General features: G+C 47.5%; 1 protein-coding gene across 1 annotated transcript in view; it reads left to right on the top strand.

The window, feature by feature from the left end:
- TRIO (trio Rho guanine nucleotide exchange factor) overlaps positions 1–20,484 on the top strand; it is a 298,566-nt gene that overhangs the window by 101,903 nt on the left and 176,179 nt on the right. The window contains exons 9-10 of the mRNA XM_027767024.1: positions 3,239–3,469; positions 17,241–17,363. Coding sequence (XP_027622825.1) covers positions 3,239–3,469; positions 17,241–17,363 — 354 coding nt within the window. The remainder of the gene's footprint in view (positions 1–3,238; positions 3,470–17,240; positions 17,364–20,484) is intronic.

Here is a 20,484-nt window from a genome sequence, read left to right as displayed (position 1 = left end):
CTCCTTCCCTTTGTGTTCGTCACTTTGGTTAATTACTGGAAGATGGCGGTTCTGGCCAAAAGAACACGGCCATTGGGGAACAGCAGTTAGTGTAATGGCTATGTCGCTGGACTCCCATGTAGTCAACTGCGGTTCAAGTCCCGGACCCAGTGGCTTAAACTCACGTCAGACACATGTGCATGCGTGCCCAAGATCCCGAGAGGAGAAGGGATTGCGGCGTGGCCATCCCCCCTGGGGGGTGATTTCTCACTTTTTGTCTCTCTGAGTTTCTAGAGAGCACACGCACCCTATGGCCAAAACCTCTCAAAAAAAAAAAAGAACACGGCCATCAGTTTCTGTCACACCCTCAGATCCATGTCCTCTGACACAGGTTCCCCAAACTGCATGCTCGGCCATTCATGGCCTGCCTTGTGTGTATCATATGCGGTAAAACTCAGAGGAATTATCTGCAAGGACTTCTTCTCAGGGTCTGCATGATGGGAAATGCATGGCTCAGAGGAGGGTTCTCAGCTGTACGGATGGAACACCCCCACTGTGTAACACGTTTACAACCCCGAAATAAAACGTGTGGGTAATTTTATCTGCTGTCACATATAATCTAGATACGTGCATTTAGTATAAGTTACATATGTGCTGCAATATGAGACAGAAGGGGGTTTATGGTGAAATGTGTCTCAGTCTGTAAATGCCCAGGTACATTAGCTGGAAGAGAAGCAGTGAGGTGCTCAGGTCATGGGTGAGGCCATTATGAGTACAGCCACCACAGATGCCACCCGGAACTGCTATGTTGGTGATGGGGGTGCACACCTGTTCCATTCCAGCACAGCTCCAAGCTCCAAGAGGAGTAAAGGAAGATCCCACAGGCCTCACTTGCCCCTGTGTTAGGTTGGTTGAGGTTCTTGGTCAGTCCGTCCATTCACCCGTTCCCGTCGAACTCCCTATGTTAAGGGCTTCCTCTACACCCGGTTCCTGCCTGCTCCAAAGGCTCCTATTTGCTCCTCCCCACTTTCATTTAGTCAGTCTCTAATGAAGAGAGGGGCGAGGTTGGGGGGGGAAGGTGGGTATTTCTGAAAGGGCCGCAGGTCCCAGTCCTCGTGCCCTGGCGTCCTGGCTGTGAGGGCTGCAGCGCCACCTCACCCAGCCTGTGTGGGGCTGGGCCAGGCTCTGTGCCCTCAGCCAAGGTGCAGCGGCGCCCTCCTGCCCGTCCCACAGTGGCTCTGCCCGGCCAGCTCCTCCTGTATCTAGAAACCCTGGGAGGTTTTCAGATTCAGAGCACCCGGCAGAGTGAGCATGGTGAAGGGGACTCCCCGTGACACCCTGCGCCCCACCTCGGGCACTTCTCGTGCTGTGTGTGCTTGGTGTTCTCTATCAGGTCAAGGTTTCCTACACGTCTGGCATAATTGTCATAAATCATTCATAAAGAGCCACTTATAAATAGGAAAACAATGGGTTTTTCTCCATATTTCATCTTTGCTTTTTCTTACTTGTTTGAATGCTTTAGTTTAATTGTAGTTCAATAACTAACTGCCACAATGGGCCAGTCCCATGGTGTTTAAAAAGTAAATCGCTACCGCACTAGTTCTGGAATGAGAGCCTTTGGACGTCATTTTAGAGAGGCAGAAAACCAATGTTTATTTTAAGCCATTGGTTTTGCATCTTAAACCACAAAGCAAAATGATGAATAGGTTCTGGGCCCTCGTCACGTGTCCAAAAGGCATCCATGTGACACCATTAATATTCTGCTATTAGGACTGGAATAATCTGAGCAACAGTAGTCCAACAAATGGGCCAGCTGGTGGTATGGTGGTTAAGGTGCCTGGGTCCCATATGTCCAGTTGTGTGGTTCAAGTCTTGGACCCGGCAGCTTGAAAAACATGCTGAGTACATGTGAGTGTGTGCCCAAAACCCCAAGAGAATGGAGGAGAAGGGTTTGCACTGAGGTCATCTCCCTGTGGGCTGCTTTCTCTCTTCCCTGTCTCTGTCTCTCAGTGAGGGCACGTGCACTATTGCAAATTTTAAAACATAAATAATTTTAAAGTTAATATACCAAACAAAATGGCATTTAAAAGTTTAGGTACATAATTTTTGCTTACTTGATGATTGGTTTTTCTTTTGTTTTGTTTTTGGTCTGGAAGGGATGTGCCCTCACTAGAGACAGGGAGAGGAGAAAGCACCCCTCTCCCCCTCCATACCACAGTCCCTTCCCCTCCTCCTCTCCCTTCTTTGGGAGTTTGGCCATGTACACCCACACGCACTCACCCTGTTTTGCAAGCTGCAGGTCTGGGACTTGAACCACACAATCAGACATAGGATATCCAGCTGCTCTACCCACTAGGCATGGAGCAAGCCCTAATGGCTTTTTCTGAAAACTGAGGTTTTAAGAAAATTTTGCTCCTTTGTGATGACCTGTTGTAGTCACTTGAACATAATATCTTAAGAGAAAATTACTACTTTGTACTTTTTATAATTATTTTATTTAACTTTATTTTAATTTGACCAAAGAAGGACAGAGGGAAAGGGAGAGAGAAAGGGAAAGTGAGAAAGCAAGCCGCCTTGTCCAGGACTCGAACTGGAGTCAGCTGTGTGGGAGTCCAGCACCTTCAACCACCACACTGCCTGCCAGACCCTTCTTCACATTTTTGACTTGGATATATTCTGGGAGTGTAATTTTGATGTATGTCACTTGAGGAAAATAATATCGTTTCCTCATTAAGAACAGTATGTATGGGGACTAGCAGGTGTCGTAATGGTTACGTCACTGACTCCCACATGGCCAACCATGGTTCAAGTCCCAGCCCCAGTGGCTTTAAACATGCCACGCATATGTGCGTGCATGCCCCAAATCCCAAGGGGAAAATGGAGGGGAGGGGATTGCAGCGTGGCCATCTTCCCCGGTGGGGGGGATTTCTTGCCTTCTGTCTCTTTGGCAAGCCCACCTGCCCTATAGCAAAAATCTCTTTAAAAAAAAAAAAAAGGCAAAATCCCAGTGTGTACTGCAGGTGTTTTATGATAATGTTCTGCTTTAACCCAGTGCTTCGTATCTCTTACATGATGTCATTGGGTAATCAATGATTGCTTTAAGTTTTATTTTATCCTATGTAAAATATGCCTTTGAGTAAAGCTGGGTATGTGATCACATGTGGACATATGTGTGCCTGCCGTCCTCCGAGGGCAGCACCCAGACAGCCTGGGCAAAGCCACCACATCTTGAATAATCGCTCCTTTATTCTGTGGGCAGGTGAGCCAGGACGGGAAGTCCCTCCTTGACAAGCTGCAGCGGCCCTTGACACCAGGCAGCTCTGACTCCCTGACGGCCTCCGCCAACTACTCCAAGGCTGTGCACCACGTCTTGGATGTCATCCACGAGGTGCTGCACCACCAGCGGCAGCTGGAGAACATCTGGCAGCACCGCAAGGTCCGGCTCCACCAGCGGCTGCAGCTGTGTGTATTCCAGCAGGACGTGCAGCAGGTCAGTGTCATGTTGTGCGCTTCTTCACGGGCAACGGCACGTCCTGGGCTGAGTGTGTGATGTGTATCATCACATTGGGAATATCTGTGCTTTTGGGGAGAGTGGAAGGTGAGGGCAGGGTCTGCTTTGCCAACCGTGATTGAGAACTGGGCTTCGAGGGTGTGCACACGGGCCACACCCGTCCTCCATCTGCTGTGTGTTCTGGGACCAGGGCGTCCTCGGTTGTAGTTTGTGAGAATAATGCTGGTGAGGCTGGGGATCCGGATGTGTCGTAGTTCGTGAAAGCGTTGTTTGCTTTCTGATCACTTAACTAATGACGCAGGATCTGGCTTTCTCTCTGCTGGGTAGTCCAGTACACGGAGCATAGCAGGTGCCTTGTAATACGGGTGCCTGTTAATGCAGGGTGGACTTCTGTGATGGTGCACTGATAAGCAGTAGTCGCTATCTCTTGTTATCGTCACAAAAGTAAGTCCCGTTTTCCACACCACCTCCTTCCTCATCGCAGAATGAGTTGAGGATGAAAGCTCTGGGAGGACGTAGCTTTAGTCAGAAAGGTCATAGTCATGCCGTTGGCCTGCAAGAGAGGGAAAGGCAGGGGAATGATGACAGCGTCAGCTCTGGGATGAGGACTTCTGGGGGGTGCAGGGCAGCCCCGGTACACAGGCAGTTGGCCTGCAGCCATGGTGCTGTGTCTGGAAAGAACCCCTCCTCCCTCCCTGGGCTCAGAGAGCCCGCGAGCCTTGCTCAGACATGTAGGATGTCAGATTTCCATCTCCCCAAGTTTCGTTGAAGGTGAGTGGGTTTTCTGCTGAGCGGGCTGGGACTATGGGCAGCCCTGCTGCGTCCCAGTGACCGTGAGGTCTCTGTATGTATGGCCGTCAGTCTTCATGCAAACTTGGTGAGTTCAGAGGGTTTCCGATGATTCTGAGCTTTTACATTTTCACATGCCATGCTTTGATTCTGATCTTACTTTTTGCATTCTCTGAAAGTTACATACACAATGACCCTTTTCATATTACTCATGCTTCTTAACGAGGTTATTTAGTCCAAGAAGATAATTATGTGCCAGGGAAGGACTAGAGTGGGAGAGGAGCTGTGGGGGGCCAGCGTGGAGCTGCTGAGAGAAAGGAAGTTGTAAGATTGAAAGCATGAATGTTTATTTTTCCTGATTTTCCAAAAGCTCTCACAAACCATGAGATGTTAAATGAAGGTAGTTGTTAGAGGATTTCCCACACACCTCAGCTCCCTGGACTCAAGTCCCACTCATCACCCACCTGTGGGCCCACACACCTGCTGAGAAGGGCTCCCCACCTATCTGTGGGGACAGCAGCGAGACCCTTTCCTTCTCCTTCCCCCCGGTTCTGGTGTTTTTTTGGGGCACTGAGTGGCATAAGAAGAAGCTGCTGGACTGCTTAGGCTGAGGTAGACACCAGGAGAGGAAGCCTTTGGGAATGGGCTGAGGGAGTGGAGGCAGGCCATGCCGTTTGGCACTGTGCCCTTGATCCGCTTGGATTTTAAAACAACAACTCTGTGTAGAGAGGTAATTACGGTGATGACGAGCCCTGTTCTTAAAGCTTGCTGCTTTTCTCTCGAGAACAGCCATTGGGTTGACTGTGAGGAGGAGAATGCATTTTGTAATACACGTAATACAGATATGGTCCTATTAGCATTCCACGGAAAATAGATACTGCTCATTAAGGGAAGCGTTCTTTGTTGATTAACGATCTGGAATGGTTTAGACTTGTTATGCCAACAGGAAATTGCTATGTAGGCTTGACTTGTGAGGCAGGGAGCAAAGCTGGTAAGATTCATCAAAGCCCACACCTTGCCAATAGGATATAAAAACTAAAAAATGTTTTTCTCAACTCAAGAAATTTGTAATAACACATAGGGATGTTTTTTGTTGTTGCTGTTTGGTTTTTTGTTTGTTGTTTGTTTTTGCCATATTAAGCATGCAATAGAAGTTGAGAATGAAAAAAAAAATGTATTACTTTAGAAAGATGTTATCAGAAGATAACGCTGTAAAGACAAAAATCATCTAAATCCACAAAAATGTAACAAGCCAATTAAAGAGAGAAGTTTTTTGTTGGTTATTTTGGGTACTCAAGGAGCATCTGTACATGTTGAGAAATGAGAAGAGCTGTTTACTGAACTGTGGGGGTGGAATGATTACGAGTTTATGAAAACAACTTTCCAGTAGAGTACATGCATTTGCCTGTTGGAAATTCCCAAGGGGCCCAGCCGTAGGGGTGCATGCTGCTAAGATGCTGAGCCCTGCAGGCTTGGACCACACTGGAGGCCTGGGTTCGACTCCTGGTCCAACCTAAAGGCCTGCTGCACTGGTGCGCACTTGTCATCAGCGACGCGGGAGGCTGCGGCAGGAGGATACTGTCAGCAAGACCCTGGCTTTTTTCATATTTAGTTTCTTTTAAGGTTTTTGCTAGAGGGTGTGTGTGCACGTACTGGAGAGAGACAATGAGAGGGAAAGTGAGAAATCACCCCTTCTCCCCCGGGAGATGGCCACACCACAGTCCCTTCTTTCCCATTCTCCTCCTGAGATTCTGGGCACTCACATTATGTTCCCAGCATGATTTTGAAGATGCCCAGTCTGGGACTCCAACCGCAGTTGGCCACGTGGCAGTCCAGTGCTATGGCTACCACGCTACCTGCTGGCCCCATAAGACCCTATCTTTTAAAAAAAACAACAGTAACAAAAATACCCAGAGCCAGCTTGTGGCCTGGTGGTTAAGCTGTCTGGATCCCACATGGCAGACCATGCAGTTTGAGTCCTGGACTTGGAAGCTTGCAAAGCACGCCAGGCACGTGTGTGTGTGTGTGTGCCCCAAAGTCTTGAAATCAGGAGAGATGGGGCAGAAGGGATTGTGGCATGCCCATGTCCCATGGGTGGTGCTTTCTCTCTCTCCCTCTAGCTGGCAAACACAAGTGCCCACTGGCAAATTTAAAAAAGGACTTTTTTATAAACCTACTTGAAGGACTATTTGCCAAACTGTTAACAGTGTAGCTTTGGGGTTTAGCAGGTGGCATGGTGGTTAAGGTGCAGGACTCCCACATGGTTGACCGCTGTTTGAGTCCTGGACCCAGCAGCTTGAAACCAGGCAGGTGTGTATGTGTACCCAAAATCTCTATAGGAGAATGGTGGAGAAGGAATTAAAGCATGACCATCACCCCCTTGGGGGGTGATTTCTCACCTTCTCTCTCTCTCTGTCTCTCCGGCAAGCATATGCATTCTATAGCAAAAATCTCTTTAAAAAACAAAACAAAACAAAAAAAAACACTGTGTACCTTCAAGGGGCAGGAACGTGGGAATTTGACTTTCAAGACGTGGCTACTTTTTGTTTCGTGGTTAGTTGTTTTCCCTCCTAACCATCTGAGGCTGTTTCATAATTTCTGCATGGAACGTGTGCAGGGTAGCATCAGAGCAGAGCATGGTGTGGGGAGGTGGCAGGAGTGCTGCCATATAGCCCCCCCACATGTCCCAGTCACTGTGGGCTGTGGGGAGGGGGAGGCCTGCTGAAGACTCGCCACATCTACATGCTGGCTGTGGCACGTGTTAGTCCTCGTCATTGCTGACTCAGCGTGAAATGACCCACCCAGTCGCCTGTCGATCAAGCTACATCCTTGCTTCCACGCAGTCATTGCTGACTCAGCGTGAAATGACCCACCCGGTCGCCTGCCGATCAAGCTACATCCATGCTTCCATGCACGAGTGTGCGGTTGGCCTGGCCCTCGGCCGCTGCCAGTTGGATGACTGCGCCATGCTGCCACTGAGCAGTGCCTGTTAGTTCAGAGCATGCTTTGCTGTCTGTCAAAAGTGGTGGTTGTGGAAGTCATCCAAAGCAGAGTGTATCAGACTGGTCCATCTGCCTGTACACTCAGTGTGTCTGGCCCTTGCCGGATCGTTGGGACTCATTACTCCAGCACATCAGGGCGGTGAGGGGCCCCAGGCCTGCTCTGCTGAAGCACACTGACTTCCCTGGACAAATCCCCGCCTCCCCATCTCCCCACCCGCCCTTCCTGTGTGAGCGTCACCCCATGGAGTAGCGCTCCCTCTAGGAAGAGCTCCCTCCAGGCTCACGTGGGATTATTATCTGAGAGTCTTTTAAAATATGGCAAGAGGGCCGGCTGGTGGCACGATGTTTAAAACAGCTGGATTCTCACCAACTGCATGGTCTGAGTCTCAGACCCAGTGGCTTGAAAAACATGCTGGGCACGCATGTGTGCGTGCTACAAAGTCCAAGAGGAGGATGGGTGAGAAGGGATTACAGTGTGGCCATCTGCCCTAAGGGTCACTTCTCACCTTCCTCTCCCTCTCTCTATCTCCCCCTCTCTCTCTCTCTCCCTCTCTCGCAAGCACACACGTCCTGCCACAAACAAACAAACAAAACGTATTTAGTTTCTCTTAGATTCTTCTGGTCCTCACTTTATTCTTTTTTCCAACTATCTTAATCAAATGTGTGGTGCTCGACAGGTACAAAGGTAAATGCACTGAACAGTTCAAAGCGTCTTTGTTCAGTAAATCGGATCTAGTAAGAACAGATGTGTGGTTTTTTTAAGCAGGTGGTTTTAAGTCTAATAAATGAGACCACACAATGCTCAGAGGGAGCACCTGTACGTTTGGTTACTGTCGGGTATAGTTCTGTGAAGGCATACATTTGAGTCGTGCTCATCAAGGTGCTCCCAGAACTGAGGGGGTTGTGAAACTAGCTCCCTGTCCCCATCACCAAATCTACTTTGCATATGCACGTCTAGGGGACTTATTCATCCTTTAGTGATTTGTGCACATTCGGGCACTCCTGAGACCTTTGTCTATGCCATTCTTAAACAGCAGGGTTCCAGTGTACAAGGAAAAATAAAAAGTTCTACAAAGAAGTGCAAGTCACAGTTGTCATAAGAGGGCACCAGAAGGTCTGCATGGAAGAGGCAGTTTGAGCTGCTCTTGTTTATAGAGTAGGTTGAGGAGTGGGCAGTGGGCATCGCATTTGCAGAAGACAGGTAGTCCTGTCCAGGGAGCAGCAGGCACCCCGTGAATGGAGTAAGGGGTGAATGCCTGGGGGGCTGGAGCTGGGAAGGTAGTGGGGGCCAGGCACCGAAATGTGGCTTCCGCGGTGAAGGCTGGGCTGTTTCTGTAAGCCGTGCCAGCACGTAGGTGTCAAGGCCAATGTGACTCGTGAGTGCCTGTGAGGACTGAGTGGGAAGGTCTCGGCTCCAGGCTCATCGCGGCACTGACAGGAGGGAGCGCACTGGTGTCTGCACGTGAGCCCTCCTCTGCATGCTCTCAGCCCCCCTGTGGAGGGGCCGACACCCCCGATCCACAGGTTACATTCACACCATGAAGGCTCAGACCTGGACCCAACGCCGCAGGTGGCAGGGTGGAGGGCAGGGTCGTGCCCGAGTTAGGATGGTTGCTCTGGTTGTGGCATGCTGAGTGGCTCGGAAGGAGCGGACCTAAGGCTGGGAGACCAGTGGTGTTCCCACGTGGACACCCATGCAAGTCACAAAGCTTTTTTTGAATGAAGGTCCCCTCGGAGCAGCCAGGCCTTGGCCTTTCCCAGGGGTCCGGATAGCAAACACTCAGTGCGTATTGAATGAGTGAGCAGATGAAGAAATCGAAGGAATTTTCTAATTTTTCTAGTTGAAATTCTTAGTTAACAGTGTTACTCTGAAATGAGAGGGTTGGCCTTCTCTTGGAATCAAGTAATTGGGAAGGTCTTCGTGAAGGGGTGGAGGCCTGTGATTGATGTCGGGAAACCAGGGGTATCTAGAGAAGGAAGGGGTCATTTGAGCAAGGGAATTTGAAAATGTGGTGAGACGCCGGGCACGTGTGCATTCCAAGATCCCGAGAGGAGAAAGGAGGAGAAGGGACTGCCCCCCCCCCGGGGGGGGGATTTCTCACTTTCTGTCTCTTTGTCTTTCTGACAGGGGCATGCTCCCCATAGCAACAACCTCTCTTAAAAGGGGGGAAAGTGTGAGGGTGGTGAGAGATGTGGCGGAGGTTTTTGTTTTTTGGTTTTTTTTTTTTTTTTTTTTTTTATTTTCTACATTAATTCACTATACACCATCACAACACACCAATGAATTTTCCATCCAAAATACACTGTGCATTGGTTGGTTTCGGTTGTTTTAATGCATTGCAAGGATTTTAATTTTTTTTAATTTTGCCCAAGGATGCATTTGTTCATTGAGCAGGGTAGAAAGAAAAGTGAGACATTACCCCCTGGGGGGATGGTCATACTGCAGTCCTGTCTCTGCTCTCTTGGGCACACATGTCTGACGTGTTTCTCAAGCCTCCGGGGTGGGGCTTAGAACCACGCAACCCTCTGTGGGATCCAGTGCCTTCCCCTCCACACCACCTGCAGGCCCACATAATGATCCTGAGTTCTGAATTACAGAAGGAGGAAGAAGGGCCAAGATACGCCCAAGAGGCAAGGAAGAACTGTTTCCCAGTTTCACCTGGGGTCCAGGCTGCTTGCCTCAGGGGCTCAGGGTTAGCACCCCCTGGTCTGGCCTACCTTCTACATGAAGTTCAAGTACCTGAGTGGCCTTTGTCCTCAGCCAGTTTGTTTTTCTCAGTCTGCTCATGGAATCATCGTGTAGCCTAACTATTTAGCACCTCTTCAGCTTACATTCCCATACTTGCGTTTTGATAAGACACTCGCGTGTCTCCTGGGAAGCATGGCTGCAGGACTGCCATCTCCTGGAAGCAGGCTCAGCTGGCATCAGGGAGTGCTGAGGGGGCAGCCCTGTGGTTGAGGCTGGGAACCTGCTGGGAGCTTCCCTAGGAGTGCTGAGGGGGGCAGCCCTGTGGTTGAGGCTGGGAACTTTCTAGGAGCTTCCCTGTAAGGTCCAAAACCCGCTCCCAACTGCCTTTCTAGCTGGGAGTGCAGAAGACACTGGGCTGAAACCCAGTCAGCTTGGTAACCTCAGCTCGCGGGGTCCAGAGGTTGGGTGGGGGCAAGATAGAGCGAGAAGGATGATCTCCCCAGAGCAGGGGGGGCAGCCCTGTGGTTGAGGCTGGGAACTTTCTAGGAGCTTCCCTGTAAGGTCCAAAACCCGCTCCCAACTGCCTTTCTAGCTGGGAGTGCAGAAGACACTGGGCTGAAACCCAGTCAGCTTGGTAACCTCAGCTCGCGGGGTCCAGAGGTTGGGTGGGGGCAAGATAGAGCGAGAAGGATGATCTCCCCAGAGCAGATCTACAACAGGAGCTTGGGTGTGTGAGCTGGTCCCGGGAGCCAGGGGGTCAAGCTGGGAACCCCCAGGATAGGGGGAAATTGACGGTGAGCTGGAGCTGAGGTCAGCAAGCCCTCGAGAAGGCCGGGGTCAGGAGCTGGCAGAGGGAGAGCAAACCCAGGGAGCTTGGAACTCACTTCATATGAGTGCCAGCCTCATTCCCATGGGTGCTAGGAAGAGAGGGCCTGGGGATTAGCCTAGGCGGGGAAGGGTCCATGCAGGCATGTGTGTGCACGTATTTGTATGCATGTATCTATAAATCCTTATAGAGCTTAATGACTAGGTATGAGATGTCCATAATAATCAGTTGCCCAGGTAACATCTGGGCAGAGGAAGATTTTTGGTCTGTTTTATATTTGTTTTGAAACTAGAAAAGGAAAAGTAACTTTTTTTTGGAGAGGTTTTTGCTATAGGGCGCGTGCGCTCGCCAGACAGACAGAGACATAGACGCCTGGTGTGAGTTTAAGTCACCGGGTCCAGGACTCGAACCCCAGTCGACTACATGGGAGTCCAGTGACATAGCCATTATTATGCTAACTGCCGGTTCCAGGAAAAGTAACTTTTAAAAGTTCAGGAAACTGCTGGGATTAACTGGTGGTGATCTGGTGGTGGTTTGCTTGGTTTGATGGAATATCCACGATGAGGCTGTGTCTGCATAATAGCCAACCCCCTCTTCCCCTCCTCCCCTCCTCATTAAGCCACTTTGAGTCTGTTAAGAGATTTCATGTAATGAAAACAGGGTAACGCCGGGAAGACAGGTTTGTGTGTGTGATGTAGAAGCCGCCAGGCTGCGGCTGTGGAGCGCCCCAGCCTCCTTACACGGAGCCTTTCCAGTGGGCTTTTCTCCTGCATCTGGCTTCCCAGCAAGAAGTTGTGCGTGGAGCACATGCCCCTGCGTTCACTCACCTGCCAGCTAGGCAGAGATAGCTCTTGGTGCAGGGCATTTTGGTTCTTTGTTACACTCCTGTATGTAGCTCACCTGAAGCTTTTTTTTAAAAAAAAATTATTTTTTCCCCAAGTGAGCATTAGGCTTAGTATGCTTCATCATGTTCTTGAATCCATTTTTAGAAAAGATCTTTCCATATCAAGAATAATTAAATGTATTTTTAGAACAGGCTTAATACTGATTTTCAAATAAAATGAACAGAGAAATAGAGTTGAATGCTCTGCTGGGGAGAAGTAAGGCCATGTGGCGAGAGAGAACCCCCCCCACCCCCGTCCCTATTAGGCAGCCGTGGTGCTCAGCCACAATTCCTGTGCTCCTCCTTGTCCCAAAGCCTACAGATGCATACCGATTTCTCTGTCCCTTTTATTTTGCTTTTAAAAGTAGTGCCATGACCAGCAGGTGGCGTAAAGGTTAAGGCAGCCGGATCCCAGGTGACCAACTGTGCAGTTTGAATCCCGGACCTGATGGCTTTGAGAAACACGCTGGGCATGTGTGTGCCTAGAATCCCAAAAGGAGGGAGAGATGGAGAGAGAAGGGATCACAGTGTGGCCCTCCTCCTGGGGAGGGACCGGGGGCTCTCACATTCCTTCTCTCTCTCTCTTTCTCTGGTGAGTGCACATGTCCTCTGGCAAATTAAAAAAATTAAAGTTGCAATATGTCCATGTAGAACGGGGATCCAGAGCCCCTCAAATTTTTCCAGGTTCTTACACCAACCCTCAAAAAGTCAGGCAACTTGGCCAATACACCAGGAAGGCTGGTGACACTTTCGCTCTGTCCCCTTCCTGGCTCTGGGGAGGATGCCTGACTCCTGAGCTAGTCAACAGGTTACTTAGGAGACGATCTGTAAGTGGTACTCTTTGAGCCAGGGAAAGGGCTTTCCTAGAAGCTGCAGTTGTCAACTGGGTACTTTTTTTAAGGTTTGAGAATTGACCCTTTATCAGTGAGTGACCAGTGGGAGGGGAGAAAAGGCACCCTTCACCAACTCCTGGTCTGGAGCAGCAGGCCACCCCTCCCAACTGCCTTAGGCCTCCCTGTTCTCTGTGTTGTGATTAGGGAGATCGGGGAGCTTGGAAGAACGATGTGGTTTCAGAGTCTCGCTGAACTTGGCCTCCGTGGAAAGAGACACCCATGACCAAGACCCTGGGTTCAAGAATAAAGTGTGTTTGGCGTACCTGGAAAAGGAGTGTGAGCCAGCGAAGAAGCCGTAGGATGAGAGTGTGGCTTCCAGTAATTTAATCTTGGAGTACCCCCTCACCTGTGATTTTCACTTGGCAGGTCAATCTCATTAGTAACACAATATTGAATATCCTCTGAGCCCGGTAGCTTAGGAACGGTTCAGTTTTGGCCCTTTTCCTCAAATCTGGAAGGAAAGCACAAATCCTGAGCCCGCCCTGTTACTGGGGTCAAGCTCCCAGGACAGGGAGGTCACCTGTGATTTTCACTTGGCAGGTCAATCTCATTAGTAACACAATATTGAATATCCTCTGAGCCCGGTAGCTTAGGAACGGTTCAATTTTGGCCCTTTTCCTCAAATCTGGAAGGAAAGCACAAATCCTGAGCCCGCCCTGTTACAGGGCAGGGAGGTGCCAGCCACTACCTGTGGCTGAGCTCAGGAGGTGGGGCCACAAAGCCTCCTGATTGGCTAAGGACTGATGTTTCACATGGAAAGGTTCCACAGCAGGTCTTTAAAATGTAGATAGGCATATTCATCGAGAGTCACTTGGTAGTCCGGGAAATCTGCCCCTACTGGAAAGAAGCAACAGCCTCCTGGGAGAGTTTAGTGACGAACACTAGCCAAACATTCTGTCTGCTGTTATTTTAATAAAGTGCTCGGAATTTGGACATTGTCCTTGGAAGTACTTTCAAGTCTGTTGGGACTGTAATTTCACCTGGTGTTTCTGCTTCTGTGTGAAGGAAACACTGATAAAAGAAAAATTTCCGTCATAACTCTGAGTGGTTGGTTTGTAGTACCTTTTATTTTCAACCTGTACTTTCTGAAATACTTTTAAAAAGACATTTTTTAAGGTGTCAGCAGGTGGCATGATGGTTAAGGCTCTGAACTCCCACGCGATCAACTACAGTTGGACTGACCCATCAGCTTAAAAGTCACACCAGGTGCCTGTGTGTGTGTGCCCAAAAGCCAGAGAGGAGAAGGAGGAAAAGGATTTGCAGTGTGATTTCTCATTTTCTGTCTCTCTGTCTCTATCTCTCTGATGAATACATGTGTCCTATAGCAAAAATCTCTCAAAAAGAAAACATTATATTTAAAATACTGTTGTTTTGCCTTCTTTGGCCCTGTCTACCAAATAATGTTTGCTATTTACTTTTGAGTTTGTGTCCTTGTTTCAGACCTCTCTGGAGTTAATCCAGTAATTGCAGAGTTGCTGCTTTGTCGCCGCTTGGTTTTCCTTTCCAGGGCTGAGGAGTACACACCATGTGCTCTCTAGCGAGAAAGAAAGTGGGGCTGGCCCTCACAGGGCTTGTACGCCAGCCAGTTTTGGCAGAGGTGTCAGTTACATTGATCCAGGTTCTCTTCCAGCTTTAGCACTTGGTACTGCTATGGTGCTGGCCTCCTGCCAGAGGCACATTCCTTTAAATGGATTCATTCTTGGAGGCTGAGAGGTCTGGGCATTGTCATTGAGACATTTCTTTAGGAGTGGAACAGGACCGTGTTTTGTATAATATATACTTAGAGACTCATATAAACAGTTCGGCAGCTTTGTATCTGCCTTGAAGTCTGGAAGTAAATGTAGCAGTCAGTGCCCTAAACGATTCTCTCTCTCTCTCTCTCTCTGTCTCCCTCTCTCTCTCTCTCATTTCATCTCATCTGAAGAAAGATGATGTGCTGAGTACAGTAGTTAAAAGCGGTGGGATAGTTACAGTCCACGCCATGAAGGAGCTCCCAGTGTATGGTGAGGTAGCCCGTATTTGCTGCAGCAGCATAAAGACTGTAATGTAGACATCACTGAATATGCAAACGCCCACAAATACCAGGGAAAGGAAGCCCGTGGTCAGAAAGGACCAGGGACTTGCTCAGAAGCACAGCCAGAGCCTGTGTCAGAGCAGGGGCCAGAAACAAAGGAGTGGAAGTGAGGAGAATCCAGAAAACAGGGTGGTGGGTGAGACTGGGCTGATGGAATACTGAGGGGCCAGTAGGAATTCCTCGTATGCCCCATGGTGGAGTGGTGTTGACAGAAGGTTCAGAGGTGAACACACCACCCACCCCTACGTCTCAGCCGCCCTTTCCACAAGGGTCTTCACAGGCCCACGAGAGTCTGTTAAGGTTCACAAGCCATTTCATGTACATGGAGTGTGGACTTCGCTGAACCCTGGGCAGCAAGGACCCGTCAGGCCCTTGCATGTGAAGGTCACTGGTAGGGAGCAGGGGGAACAAGTTGGGCTCTGGCCTTTACCCCCAGCTCCCTCATTTCTAGAGCCGGTCTCTAGGATAGGTGACAGAGGCAGAGTCTTCCTTGATAGCGGTGAATCAGAAGTCAAGTGCATGCTATTTTGCCCCCAGGAGCAGAGGGCTGTGGCTGTTCTGGGCCTGCCCTCCGGGCGTCTGTCTTTGCTGTCCAGGACCCTGTTCTTCAGTCTAAGGCCTTTTCCATCTCTGCTGAGGGAACTGCAGTGGTCCGAATGGATGTGTTCCCCCCAAATCCAGATGCTGAAACACAGTCCAGTGGTTTTAGGGAGTGATTAGGTCATGAGGGACACAACCTCGTGAACAGGACTGGTGACCCCCATGGAGCTCCGAGGAGCTCATTTGCTCCTTCCACCCTGTGAGGACCAGACCTCCTCTGGACACCAGATTGGCTGGCACCTTGATCTTGGCCTTCCCAGCCTCCTGAACTGTGAGCAGTAAATTTCTGTTGTTTAGGGGCCAGTAGATGGTGTAGCAGTTATATCACTGGACTCTGACATGGCCAGATGCAGTTTGAGTCCTGGGTCCAGGGGCTTGAAAAATCACACCGGGCACGTGTGCGTGTGTGCCCAGGATTGTGGGAGGAGAAGGGAAGAGAAGGGATTGCAGCATGGTCATCCCCCAGGAGCAATTTCTCACCTTCCCTCTCATTGTCTCTACCTCTCTGTCTCTCGCTCCAGTGAGCACATGTGTACTAAGGCAGAAACTTTAAAAACAAAACAAAACAAAACAAAAACCTACAACCTCGTGAACAGGACTGGTGACCCCCATGGAGCTCCGAGGAGCTCATTTGCTCCTTCCACCCTGTGAGGACCAGACCTCCTCTGGACACCAGATTGGCTGGCACCTTGATCTTGGCCTTCCCAGCCTCCTGAACTGTGAGCAGTAAATTTCTGTTGTTTAGGGGCCAGTAGATGGTGTAGCAGTTATATCACTGGACTCTGACATGGCCAGATGCAGTTTGAGTCCTGGGTCCAGGGGCTTGAAAAATCACACCGGGCACGTGTGCGTGTGTGCCCAGGATTGTGGGAGGAGAAGGGAAGAGAAGGGATTGCAGCATGGTCATCCCCCAGGAGCAATTTCTCACCTTCCCTCTCATTGTCTCTACCTCTCTGTCTCTCGCTCCAGTGAGCACATGTGTACTAAGGCAGAAACTTTAAAAACAAAACAAAACAAAACAAAAACCTGTTCTTTATAAATTACCCAGTCTAAGATATTCTGTTAGGCAGCTTGAATGGACTAAAACAGCATCATCATGATTAAGGTGCAAATTTGAAGTGAGCCTTCAATATTTTACCAGCACATTAACAAGTGTTTTTAAATATTAGAAATCTTTTAGCTAAAGTTTTTGGTTTTTAACTAAAGACATCACCGACTTGGCGTGGTTTCCCCCTGGTTGTCACCTCTTCATCAAAGAGAGAGTATACATTTGATAGTGCGAGAACATCACTAGATACTGTTTTGTGATTTCTCAAGTACAAGAACCCATGAACTACTCAGTCCCACGTGGAAATTCTAAAACATTGGATTGCACTGTTTTGCTTTTCCTCTTTTTCTTTACCAGATTTCAGTTAGCAAGAACTTCTTAGTAATTAAATTCATGGATGCCTACCTCTTGTGACATCTCAGCATATAGACTAAATTATGCTCAAAGACCATGACTGTGTATTGTTTTCTCGGGTTTTACTCATCTGTTTTGAGTCTTCCAAAGAAGAGATAGAAATCAACTGTAGTTAAACTTGAATTTCCTGAGTTGTATATCTTATTGTCTTATAAAATATAAAGTTTAACTGGTCCTCTCTGGCTCAATAGCCACTATCTTATACAAAAGCCAGTCAGGTCGGTGGCTCAGACGTGCATAAAATGAGTTGAAACTTAATTTAATCACGAGTATATGTAGTATTTATACATTGAAAAGTTTACACTTTTAATGTAAGAGCTGATTAACCACCTGGTGGGAAAGCCAAGGTAAGTATCAGCTGTAATTATCAAGTATGTTAACTCACTATGCAGTTACTTCTTCCAACTTTGTTTTTTCTTGTTGGCTGCTGATTTCTTACAGAGTTTGGACAGCAGAGTGTGTCTTCACTACTCTGAACATTGAACAAGGCAAGACGTTGTTTTGATGGCCTGTGTACTATATTTTGTTATAGGTGCTGGACTGGATCGAGAACCATGGAGAAGCATTTCTGAGCAAACATACAGGTGTGGGGAAATCTCTTCATCGGGCCAGAGCTCTGCAGAAACGTCATGAAGATTTTGAAGAAGTAGCCCAGGTAAAACAATGGCTTTCACGTCCCTCTCACCTGAACACATGTGCAGTTGGTTTTGACTGACAGTTTTACCTAGGTCTGAGATGAGCTAGCCTCCGCTGGGTGTCTTCAAGATGATTCAGGTGAGTTGTCATTGCTGAGGCAGAAACTTGATTTAGTCAGTTGACCCTTTGGTAAATTATGATGTTCTTGAAGCAGAAATACCTGCATGTTGTTATGTTTGTCATATTTATTGTGCTAGTGTCAATTGCTTGTGAAAATTCAGTGTATAGTCAAAGAATAAGAGTCTCTCTTGCATTTCTTTAATAATGGTCCAGCATTTCTTGTCCCGTTTCCAGTTCTTTTAAATATGTGTGCTTGGGAGCCAGGAGCCATGAGTATAGTGTGTTGAGAGAGTAGTATCTACAGAGTTTGAATGTTGATTATGACTGTGTAACTTGGGAAAGTTTGCTTACCTTCTCTAAAGTTACTTTCTGATGAGAGAAACAGGCCAAGGAATGGTTCTGGAGAGGCGGCAAGGATAAGCCCATCTGGCAGCTCTATGTGAAGCCCGCAGCCAAGGCCTAAGGCTTGTGGTTGGGTGGGGAATGTGCCTTTTGTTGTGCTGGGTGTTTTGAAAGGAAGAGCAGTGATAAGAGGTTACAGTTACAGACACAAGCATATTTATGTATATATATTTATAATGCATGTGGAAATTAAAAGGAGTAAGGAAACAATTATCTTGAAAAGAAATTGTTAAGGACTAATTTAAACTTGGATTATGATAAAACTGAGGAACATCAAAGCCAGAAAAACAGGGAAAGAAAAATGACAAAATCCTATGAGAATGACTATGAGAAAAATGATAACTTCTCATCAGTAACTATAAATTCTAGAAGAAAGGGAGTGGAGAACTGAAGGATAGTAATGGAACCTGGAATTTTGTACCCAGCTGAACTGTCTCATTAGTGAAGATAAAATATTGGGTCATCAGAAAAGTCATGTTACATAGAAAAAAATATGTCATGACTTTCCAACGATCCGATAAAAACCAACACTCAGAGTTTGCCACTTAAAATGAAAGTACTTGAGTAAATGATGAGAGTAATGTAAACACTCATTTTAATTTAAACTTTACCAGAACAGGGTCCTTGTTCAGTGTACTTCTATCACTAGCACCTAGAATAAGGTCTTGCATGTTTAGGTATTCAGCAAATATTTTTTGAATATATTAATTAAAAAAAGGAGATTTGAGGAGAAATGACTAAGATTTAATAATGAGCCCAGAGACTGGTAAGTGAGTTCATAGACAGAAGAATTGACCATTTAATCAAAAGGCAATTTAGGAAAAGGTTATGAGATGAAGCAAAATACCAGCCCACACTAACATAGAAGATGGCAGCGTGCTCCAAAGAGGGTAACGGAAAACATGATGTTACCCTAGATTGTTAGTTCATGTGTGTGTGTGAACATTTTTTAATTTCTTCTAAAAGTGCAGGGCTAGAAAGCATTATTTCCAGGTAAGTTTAAAGGGGGAAAGTAGTACAGAAACTGGATAAAGATTCAGGAAGAGTCTGCTTAAAGCACATGAAGAACAACAAAAATAGTGTTAGAAATAAAAAAATGTATTGTAATTTGTCCCAAAATACCAGTCATTCTAGGTCATGTAAAATAGATCACGCTTGTTAAAAGACGAAGAGTCTCAGATCAAGTATATTTTAGAAATTAGGCAATACATTGTTTTCAAAGAGTACACCTAAAGGAAACCAGCAATTAGCGTAATGGCTATGTCGCTGGACTCCCACGTAGTCGACCACGGTTCGCATCCCGAACCCGGTGGCTTAAAACTCACGCCGGGCGCATGTGCGTGCGTGCCCAAGATCCCAAGAGGAGAATGGAGGAGAAGGGATTGCGGCGTGACCATCCCCCCTGGGGGGGTGATTTCTCGCTTTCTGTCTCTCTGTCTCTGTCTGGCTGGCGAGCACACGTGTCCTATAGCAAAAACCTCTCAAAAAAAAAAAAAAGAGTACACCTAAAATATAAATACCCAGGAAGTTCAAATATATATATAAGTCGTTAGAAAAAGATCTACTAGGAAACTATTAACCAAAAGAAAACTAATGTGGAATTATTAAAGAAAATATATTATACTTGAAAACATAAAGGTGTTTTTGATCTTAGCGTAAAGAAAGTCATCTGTTACAAAAGGAAGGACACCGGTACACATCTAACATTAACAAAATCTATAAAACAAAAGTAAGCAGGAGTATAAACCAGCGCTCTGTGGGTTAATATGTTTTACAGGACAAAGGCTTCAATTATACACTAGTTGTGTCAGAAACTAAGCTTCAGGGTAGAAACACAGGACGGCAAATGCTTATCTCCATCCGCATCCCATGTGGTCTCGCTACCTTTCCCGTGCTGGAATATGTTTTGCCACCTTCCCACAGAGAAAATGTGGGAAATGTGCTCTTATCTCCGTTTTGTTTCTTCCTAAGATAACCCACTGCAGTATTTAATGACTGTGGGTTGAGGATGACCGTGAACTTATGTCAGGCTCATGTGTACGTGCCCAGGATCTCGAGAGAATGGAGGACAAGGGATAGTGGCATGGCCATCCCCCCTGGGGATGTTTTCTCGCTGTCTCTCTGTCTCTTCAGTGAGCACATGAGCCCCATAGCAAAATTCTCCTTAGAGAGAGAGAGAGAGACAGAGAGAGAGAGAGAGCACGAGCAAAGAGTTTAGGTCCCAGAGAACGTGAGAGGTAGGACCACAGACAGACAGCCTCTAGAGGTGGAGACTCTTGGTTCCAGGAGCACATTTCCACGCGGCTGAAGGCTGCCTGCCCTCACGGTTTCCCATACCTTCTGGAGTTTCCCGATCTGCAGGCCAGAGGTCTGCTGAATATTCTTGTGTGTCTGTCACACCATTTGACCCTCATCCCTCTGATACTTGTTCTTCCTTCCATTCTACATAAAAGAACATTTTTTGTGGCTAATATTGCCCTATTTTTTTTTGTAGTAAATTCATTTCCTTGAGTCTAAGACATTGTCAGAGCTGTCCATGCAAACTCTTGGCAGCAGGAGTGAGCAAACTTTCTTTCTAGGAAACGTGCTACTTTCAGGTTTGTAGGTCAGGCTGCCTC

The sequence above is a fragment of the Tupaia chinensis genome, unplaced genomic scaffold, assembly GCF_000334495.1.
Source record: "Tupaia chinensis unplaced genomic scaffold, TupChi_1.0 Scaffold143836_2, whole genome shotgun sequence".
NCBI classification, from domain to species: Eukaryota; Metazoa; Chordata; class Mammalia; order Scandentia; family Tupaiidae; genus Tupaia; species Tupaia belangeri.
Note: the sequence above shows the minus strand (reverse complement) of the source record. Positions and strands in the feature narration are given on the sequence as shown.